This window comes from Calidris pugnax, unplaced genomic scaffold (genome assembly GCF_001431845.1).
Source record: "Calidris pugnax isolate Ruff unplaced genomic scaffold, ASM143184v1 scaffold11, whole genome shotgun sequence".
In the NCBI taxonomy this organism is placed as follows: domain Eukaryota; kingdom Metazoa; phylum Chordata; class Aves; order Charadriiformes; family Scolopacidae; genus Calidris; species Calidris pugnax.
Window position 1 is genome coordinate 11,721,930 of NW_015090803.1, and position 9,921 is coordinate 11,731,850.

The window sequence follows — 9,921 nt, forward strand, 5'->3', positions numbered from 1 at the left end:
AGAAGAGGCAAAGATAGATCAATATTCACAACAGACAGACAAGGTTACTAAGATTACTAAGATACAGACCATAATTTAGACTTTTGAAAACTAGACATAAACACACACATACATACACAGAACTGGCCCTCTCAAAACACTTAACAAAATACCTAGAAAGACATACAAACCAATGACAACAAAATTATTTTCTTTAATAGCTTCTTAAAGGTTAACGGTTCATTTCCTTCCTCTCATTTCAGCAGCGATGTGTTTAATTGTATTTCTTCAATTACTCCCCATTTGCTAGCAAGCCTTCAGACAACATTGAACTTTTTTCTTTCCTTGCTGAAAAATCCAGGGAAATCCAAGTCCAAGACCTCATTAAACTCCTTTCTTGTATCATTACCACAACTCAAAGTGGTGCAGCAAAACAAGAACCCTTGCTGTACACACAGCCATCCTGACTTTCCTACAAGGAATATTCTCAAGACAAAATAAGAAATGTTCTTAACGCAAAACAAGCCCATACACCACAGTCTACATTCCTTGAGGGGCAACTTAAATTTAAAAGCTCTTGCTCTCATACCACATAGATACTTTTATAAATTCCACTTTAAGTAATGAAACACAGTCTTTAAAAGTTGTTAGCCTTCGAGCCTTGCTACATGTTCTATTTTAGAAACAAAAAAAACAAAAAACAAACATAGAAGGGTTTAAATAGTTTTGTATTTGCAGATGAGCATGAGATGCATGAATGCAGGGTGGTTTTTTTAAGTACCCCTCAAAGCCATCACCACACATCACCATTCTAAAAGAAAACACTGCCTACCACAGTGTTTTAGCAGGGAGCAAACTATTTTCTCACTTAACAGAATATCCTCAACCTTTTCTTTTAAAGCAGTTTACTTGCATTCAACAAAAAAGTAATTAAAATTTGTAGGAAACGGTTTGTTTTTTTTTTAACCAGACTATAGATAAGAAATGCTTCTAAGAATTCCTTGCATTCAAGTATTTTTTCTTAGTTGCAGCCTTGTATTCTGTTGCTTGTAATTTAAGTTTGCATAGAAATGCACATTTTTATCTTCAGTTGCTAGGAGAATGTGTGCAATGACAGGCTAGTGTATGTAGAAACACAGGTGTTCCAGGTAGAGGTAACGGAGCAGCAAAGCTGGTTATAAGTAGTAGTATTCCACAAGAAAGAGAAAAGAAACAGCTGTGCACAAGTTCAGGTTTCAGGGTGTCAAAGGGACTTACACAACAGCAGCTTTTCCTTTTGTATCTGTAGAGATAGGGCTTTGCACAACATTTTTCTGAATTCATGCAAACATCTTTTCACACAATCTCTTCCTACCACTGCTGTTGATCACACTTAAAACCATTCCCAGCATTTTTAAGCCTATCAGTAACTAAGTACTGTGCTTCTCAGACAGTGCTAGGAACTTCCCCTGGGAAGAAATAAGCATCTTTTCTATTAAGCAGCAATTAAGGATATAATAATTGTTATCCAGTTCTAAAATTCCACAGCTGCTGTGATTCTGTGATGCTTCAGAATTTTCAGCCCCACACACAGAAAGCTGTTTTTCCCCTTTAGGTGAGCTAAAAAAAAACAGGCAAGGATTACATCCTTACACACAAAGCATAGTTTTAATCACAAAGTGCAACATTCAGACTGAACGCCTACATCCAAACCAGCAGTTGCATCATCAAAAGGAGGGGTAAGCCAATACACACACCACCAAGGGGAGCAAGGGTCCAACCTGGACTGTAAAACATGTGCTGCCACACGCTGACAGCATCTCCCTGCATCAGGGCAAGACAAGTCTTCACTCGACCAGCTCAATCCTTCTGTATTCCCAGCAGCAGTGCACAGCTGAACTGCACTACAACAGAAACATCGTCAGAAATACTTGCAAGGAGGAGAGAAGCATCCTCTGGGCATTTCCACATACCTCAAGTTCACATTCCAGCTCTTGAACCTTCAGTTCCAGTTCCTTCTGCCTCTGCAAGAGATACTTATCCTCACTTCTGAGAACTTCTTTGTCTTCAAACAGTTTCTGTGCTAACCTGGTGTCTGGCACTGAGGCAGAATCTAGCATTTCTCCCCTTTTAAAAATGAATAAAGAGGAATTAATTAAAAAACAAAGAAAAACCCAACACTACACAAAGTGCATTCTTTCACATTATTGTAATTTCGGTAATGACGACAGAACGCCACATCAAAAAGACTGTAGAAGCACCTACAGAATCATGCTTTACTTCTTCAGAATTTGTATCCTTCTGACACCACTCTTTACAAAGATCGTTAACAACACAGAGGAAAAAAAAAATACAACATTTGAAGAAAACCCTTTATATGTTTACGCTGTCACTGACTCCAAACTCTTTCCTGTCCAAAAAAGATCTTACAATACCACACCGCCGACCCAGAAAAGTCAAAGTCCATTGTAATTCAAAGCTTGTATCTACTAAATAAGCCAAAGCACTTCAAGGTTATTGTTTTGGAATTATACCCTACATGTTATTTCTATAACGAAGAAGAGTGATGTGAAGCCATCTGTCTGAGAGCGATGCTGTGCCGTGCTGTCACAGTGAAGCTCCACTAGACCTCACATCAGCTTCAGCCTCACCTGCAAGGCTTTGAGGAAGAAAGAAGCTAGAATGTAATCTATTTCCTTCTCAGACATACCAACCCAAAAATGCCTGCAGTGTGCAAAAAACTGAAGGACACCAGAGCACACTGAAATGAAACAGAGGATCTGCCAGCTGCTCAGGCAAGTCAGGATAGCTTTATACACAAAAGGATCACAACACTGCACACCACCAAAAAAAAAAACCCAAACAAAAGCAGCACTATTTCTTTTTTATAAGCAGATTTAGAGCATATCTCCAACTCAAAAAACAGGGCAGATCAGAATATCAAAATACTGATGATATTCATCCTGAATAGGATGAGGTGCTTCACTATAAATCTAAACTTTTTTTGAAGAGCACTTCATTCCGTATTAGTATTTGTTAACAGCATAGACTTGCCTAAATGACCTAATTATAAAACAGATTTGGATATCGTGCCAGTATGTGGAAGGCCATGCCCTCAGGTGATTCATTAAAATGTTCTAGAAGCTCAAATTATGGAACATTAACAAATTCTAAACAAGTTTTTTAGGAGAACATTCTTCCTTACACCATCTCAACTTTCTGAATGCCAACTACCATCTTTCCCACCCACAAACATTTTTCTCAGCAGCCTGTTGCCATGGCAATCCTAGCAACTGTAGGAAAAGCATCTTTAAAAAAGATTTCTGACAACAACTGCAAATTCCAACTTACCACTACACCTCTTGTCAATGTAATTACAAGTTGCAGAAACACCATTATCCCCTAAAGCTCTCCCACTAAAACTGTAATTGCTGGCTTTATTTCTTATAAGCACACATTGTTACATTCCTAGACAAATAAATCACCAAAATATGTTTGAACTGCTACATAAGGATACCTTTCCATTCTACATTTGCCCAGTGAATTTTTAATAGAAGTAAGTAGGGGGAATAGCTACAAAAACTTTTAAGGACAAGCCGATGGAAATTACACGGATACTAAGCCAAACATTACTGCATCGCCTATCACTGCAAAATCTGCTACAGGCCTGATGTCCTGCAACCTGTCCTTTCAGCTAAGCTTTATGGAATCTTCTCTGCCTACTGGCTGTTGCCTCTTTCTTCTTTTTCAAAATCTTGCATTAAGATCTACAAGACCAGTCTGTCTCTGGAAATCAAATGAGGAAGAACAAGGTATCTGACCAGCAACAACACTAATGAACAGGGTTTTTTTTTATGAGATTAATGTCCTAATTCCCCTCACCACAGCATGCACAAACATGCACACACACTGACTCACACATACCTCCCTTCCCTTGAGTACCCTTGAGTATTTGATGCTGGAAAGACAGAAACTGAACTTTGTATTTTAGATACTCATCTCCCCCTCCATCTTCTCATACACCCACATCCCAGAAACTAAGTTAATCAGATCATACGTTACATACAAAGTTTTCTATAACATCCCACTGCCTTACTTTGGGGCAAACACACGGTTTCCAGAAAAATGCTGATTCCTTGTGCTGGCAGCTACTGGGTCACGGCGCCTTCTTGGGATGCTGTCCAGTGCATGATCAGAACGTGATCTCCTTACACACGGCCGAGCTGGAACTTTTGTCTTCCTATGTTGGTTTTGCATGACATCTACTTTTCTTTCCTCCACATCTTTAGTGTTTCCTGAAGACGTGCATTCTTCAGCAAACCCTGCCTTGACCACCTCTTTTCCAATATCTATATTTTCATATTCTGCCTGGGCAATAATGGTCCCATCTTCATGCTTGTCTTTGTGACGTATTTTTATTTCTTTTTCAAAAATGAGTCTGCTCAAGAACTTCTTCCCCTGTAAAATAAACATACACTGAAGTTGTATACTGGACACTCTAAATACTGTCAACTGAAATCAGCCATCTTTCTTCTAAGAAAAAGAGGACATGCTTAAGACCAAAACACAAAGAGCTGCATAGGAAAAGCTTAAGTTTAACACATTTATTCTGACAAAATGCTGCATCTGTACAACTACAACTGCATTTGATCTAATCACTGTCAATGCCAGTCTGGACTTCAACACCAATAGTTCTCCCTCAATGTTCAGTTTTGCAGAATTCAGTATCATTTATAAGTGACAGAAGTCCAAAGTCCTATCAACTCTCAATAGAAGTTGGCAACTGGGTTATCCAAGTCTTTCAGAGGATACTAGACCAGCTATTTAACAGTATGAAAAAATACTTGAATTATTACATTGTTTAACAGCGTTTCAGTAAGTGGTCCAGAAGCTGAAACAGAACATAGCAACAAATTAATTATGACATGTATCTACCTTATGGAAATCCACCTTACTGAAACTACTCATTTAGAAATTGGGAAATGCCAGAATTGGCAGCTATCAGTTTCATCAGTAACATCAAAGAAAAACAGCTTTGGAAGACTGGGGTATGCACTCAAGACCTTCCCAAGACATCTGGGAAAAAGTTATCTTTTATTAACAGGGGTTTTGGTTGTTTTTCTTTGCCCCACCACTTCTGAAAACAAGCTGGTTTTCCTGAAAATTCAGAATGGAAGGGGTGGGGGCGGAAAAGCTACACAGAGCAAGCAGATAAACTTTTATCTCAAGCAACAAACACTGTTTTTGAAAAGCAAACACACACACACAAACAAAACCCCAGGGAAATGAGAGATTTTCACTTGTCTTAAGAAATCACAGTAAGCAATACCAATAGGACTACAGGGACAAGACCATAGACAAGGGGTCTCCAGATCTCCCCTAAGTGATAGGGGGATGTAAGGCAAGCAGGAGAGCAGCTGCTGCTCCCAAGCCACCGGCTGGTGAAGCTCAAGAGGGCTCAAAGCTTTTCATCAGCCCTGTTGGCATCAGCTCCCAAGCTTTTCAAATTCATTGCTGGCCAGGGATGACAGGGCTCCTACTACCACTGACATTCACCTGCTATTCTCTCGCTTGACCAGAAGTTTGTGCAGTACCCAGGCACACAGCACTCAAGGAGCTCACAGAGAGAAGTGAATTTATCATAAGTTCTGTGGCTAAGGGAGGTATTTTTCCCTCTGAAGGGAATGAAACAGAGGTACTTTGTTTCCTCGGCGCCAGAAGGAACTTGGTCAGTCAGAAATAGACCTGGGGCCCTGAAGATGGCAAAAGCGTACTCTAAGCACAATCTGAACCATTTTTGGCAAAACCATTTGAGTTTCTAAAGTTTCCATTTCAGGCCAACAGATCAAACAGTCCTTCCCAGCGTGCCCTGCCTTCACAGCTAAACATCCAGTTCTTAGAAGACTCCTCCTGGTAACACTCTGCAGCATCATTTGGCAGCATCTGTTACAGATATCATCATCTAAGCGCTTCAAGATCGGTTACTCACCTCGTCAAACATGTTTAAGCTCTGACCAGTTGGTATCTGCAGTCCCCAGAGTCTGTACTTCTTGGCAACACCTGGACATTGCAAGTTTGGTGGAATTTCAACTATGTCTGATCTATTCAGAACCTCAGAATTCCCATAGTCAATGTACAATACCTGGCACTGCAACAATAACATAAATCAGCAGAGGTTACACCAACTTCCTACAGAAATATGGAATACAGCTGGCAACTACCAGAATATAAGCATTTTAACACACATGCATGTTGCAGACATCAGAATCTCCCATACTAAGCCTAGACACCCTTCAGAGTAAGGAATAGAGTTAGAGAAATCTCTTATGTTGGCACCCGTCTGAAAGCTTAGTGGCAAAACTTTAAGTAACAAAACAGATCTTTGCTGGCTTTTTTTTTTTCCTTTAAGGGTTACAATTAAAAAGCAATAAGACTTTCCTCAGTGGACAGATATGCAACCTAATGTTTCCATGCCAACCAGCCTGTCTAGAAATTATCATTTGAAACAGGAACTACTAGCCTCCTGTATCAGTCACCTGATGACGATTAACAACTCTTTCAGGTCATTTGCATTAGTGCTAACATTTCACACAAGGCTGCCGTTTCCTCCACTTAAAAGTTTTGAAATTAAATTACATTGTTTAACAATATTAACTACCACGTGTGAATCTCTTTATCAAGAGGTACAGACAGCGCTTCCCAAGTATGTCATGTTTTGAGAGTCTTTCCCTCAGCATTTTTCAAAATTACCGGTCACCTGAATTTATGTCCTATGTGTCTATTGACTGCTTTTAAATGCAATCACACAGCAAGTTTCAGAAAGAGAAGGAGTTGCATTTATTCCTGTCCTCCTGCATGGAGAACTGATACACGATTTAAGACTTTTAAAAAAAATGGTTCCTGCCTTTTCATTGTTGATCACTTGCTCTACCATACATCTGTACCAACATCCATCTTCAGAAAAACACCCACCATAAATCTGGAAATTAGAAAAAAAAAAATCAAGAACAACATTCTGAAAATATAAGCATCTCTCAAAATGTTATATGCAATCATTGCAAGTCTTATTTTCACACTCTCCTATAATTATCCCAACAGCAGCATGAAAACAGAGTAATGTTTTTGATAGCCTATCTCTCATAACAATCTATGCTAATGCTTCAAAAACATAATCCTCTACTCCAAGAAGAAAAACACCAGCATTTTTACACAGCAGACTCTCCTGTCTTTTCTGTTAATGTGTTGCTACAACATTTTATTGACACTGAGGGCTTAGTAAGCCCAACAAAGGAACCAGTCACACCACAAACATGCTGCACTGACTGTTGTGTTTTCTTGCCGTTCAGGAGGAATGTGGGTCATTTACCTGGACACAAATCGTTTTATTTACCCCTTACACTACAATAATCCCTCAGTAGTTAACACACAAAAACAAAAGTTGCCATCGCTCTTTGTATGCCTGTCACAGAACTGCTATTAAATATGTCCAAAACTATTTTGTCCAGAGCATTTAACATTACAGTTTTTTGTAAAATCTTCTGCATTTTTTGACATGGAGCAAAGAATCAGTTCTCTGAAAAAGCATTCCTCTATTGTTAAAGATAACCTGTAACGTATATAACACGTATACCAGAAGAGAATTCAGTGTCATGTATATTACCTTCTTGTTGTATTTCCCAAAAAAACCCTAATGTTGCATAATTTAACTGAAGTCTGAAGTGCAGAAAGATTTAAACTTGCTCACACAAAATAAGCATTTTCTTTAGGAAAGTTAGTGCTTCTTAGAGAGATCTTAAGAGAGTATAACCTTAAGAGAATCTTAAGAGAATAATAATGAAAGATCAAGAAAACACCTAAGAAAATGGTTCCATATAACTAAGGCTGTTACATCCAGGTGAAAAACAAACTCCACATATACGCAACCTACTTACCTTGCTAAAATCAGGTTTGCCAAAAACTGCATTAGCCTGAGGACAAGCTTCTGCCAGATCACAACTTAATTTCAAGAGGTCATTACATTTACTGACATCCTAAGAAGTGTGAAGAGAGGGTACAAGTTATTAACTGTCACTTTTAATAGATGCTTGACAGATTATAACAGCCAAAAATTAAATCAAAACAGTTGCACTGCTGTTGAGACAGTAATGCCCCACCTTAAGCTTTCAATCTTCATGATTTTAGTCGCACTTGTAAGCCTGCTCTCATTTTCTTCCAAAAATTAGTGACACAGATCAGCAGCAGGCAATGTACCCCAGAGAAATAGTTTGAAGCGAACATTTTTAACAGTTTAATTACCAGCTTCTATGAGCAGTATGCAGATCTTACTAATCCTTCCTCACAAATATTATTACATATTTAGTGTTCTTTTTTCTTTCTCTCCTTAATAGAAGGCAACAGCAGCTCTGACAGATCCCTCGTTCTCTTCCCATGCAAAACTCAGGGTTTGGTTCAGATGAGAGAAGCAGAGTCTTTCCAGTTACAACCTGGTATCTGAACCACTGTAAGACTGGGTCAATTCCAGTAACACGGCATTTATTAGACAATATTCTACTCATAATTCAAAGGAAATGATTCAGAGCAGGAAAGAAAACACTAGTGCAACTAAACATTTTGCTAACCTTAGAAGTACAGTCCTAACTTTTGTACCTTAGAACATTAAATAAAACACTGTGACTGAGTCTCAGAATGCCAGGATAAGAACCTAAAGGAGAATTACCTATGACTATTACACCTAAAAATCCCTTTATTAGGATAAGATATTCCATAAAGAGAACGAGCAAAGTTTGGTCCCCCTCCCCAAAGTCCTAGTGTGGACATGACAAAGAAGCATTAACCTCCTCCAACTGGCTCAAAGCTACACAGAAATTGACTCATGCACACACCAATTAGCCTCACCAGTTTGGGTTTGTGGTTTTTTGTTGGTGTTTTTTTGTTTGTATTTTTTTGTTTGTTTGTTTTAACTTTTCCTCACTCCTCCCACCCATCAACACAAAACTTGAAAGGATCTGGTGTCTCTGAACCATCTCCACATCAGGCTTCCTTGAAACTGCCCGAACACTCAGCTGTGAGAGAGCAGGGGATTCACCCCCAGCAGAGCTCCAGCTGCCTCCTACACCACTCTGCAGCCAACAGTATTTTAACCCTCGACTGATTTATTTTTTTGGCCTACCAAATATTCAAGAAAACCCAGCTACAATACAAACGATGATGAACAATTCTCTTTCTCATTTCAGAAAGAATAGCTGATTTCAGCTTAAAAAGAAGCGATAATACTTGTGGTTCTGAAATCTAAATTAACTTTTTTTTTCCCCCCAACATCAAATACTATCAATTATTCTCAATTCTACAGAAGCTTCCCCCCCCCCCAACATCAAATGCTATCAGTTATTCTCAATTCTACAGAAGCTTCCCCCCTCAAAATCAACTGCTATCAGTTATTCTCAATCCTACAGAAACTTGCTGGGGGAGGGGGAGATAAGATTTAAGACCTCAGGTAAAATAAAATAGCTCTCTGAATTCACCTGTGCCCAAAACGTTACAGCATCTTCAACGTGGGAGCACACGACAGCTTCAACTTGAGACAGGGGAGAGAAAAGAAAGAAACAAACAAAACCCTTTAGATTATTCTCAACCGTGATTTAAATCAAAATTATGAGTCGTGCGGCATTATTTTTCTTTTAAACCACCCCATTACCTTTGTCATGCTCCGTGTCTCCATCCATGATACCGGATTCTAAAGCGCTACGAGACATCTACAGTTTAAAAAGCGAAGTTAAGGTATTTTTCGCCCGGGGAGGCCCCCACGACCCGTCCCTGCCCGAAACCTTTAACAGGCTCCCGTCCCCCCGTCGCCTCACCCCCGCGCTCCCCCTCAGCCCTTCTCCCAGCCGAGGCAGAGCCACCTATTTTTTCGGTGAAAAACACTTTTTTTCAGGCTCGGATGGGTGCCGTGAGGCGGGCAGC

At 39.4% G+C, this 9,921-nt stretch overlaps 1 protein-coding gene across 1 annotated transcript in view; it reads right to left on the reverse strand.

Annotated features, from left to right (window-relative positions):
* The window catches only part of STK31 (serine/threonine kinase 31), a 37,801-nt gene extending 28,066 nt beyond the window's left edge, over nt 1-9,735 (reverse strand). Inside the window, exons 1-7 of the mRNA XM_014937671.1 lie at nt 9,653-9,735; nt 9,480-9,532; nt 7,890-7,988; nt 6,863-6,937; nt 5,948-6,106; nt 4,055-4,416; nt 1,932-2,085 (exon numbers count right to left, since the gene is read on the reverse strand). Coding sequence (XP_014793157.1) covers nt 1,932-2,085; nt 4,055-4,416; nt 5,948-6,106; nt 6,863-6,937; nt 7,890-7,988; nt 9,480-9,532; nt 9,653-9,710 — 960 coding nt within the window. The 5' untranslated portion in view covers nt 9,711-9,735. The remainder of the gene's footprint in view (nt 1-1,931; nt 2,086-4,054; nt 4,417-5,947; nt 6,107-6,862; nt 6,938-7,889; nt 7,989-9,479; nt 9,533-9,652) is intronic.
* Between the last annotated feature and the right edge of the window lie 186 nt (nt 9,736-9,921).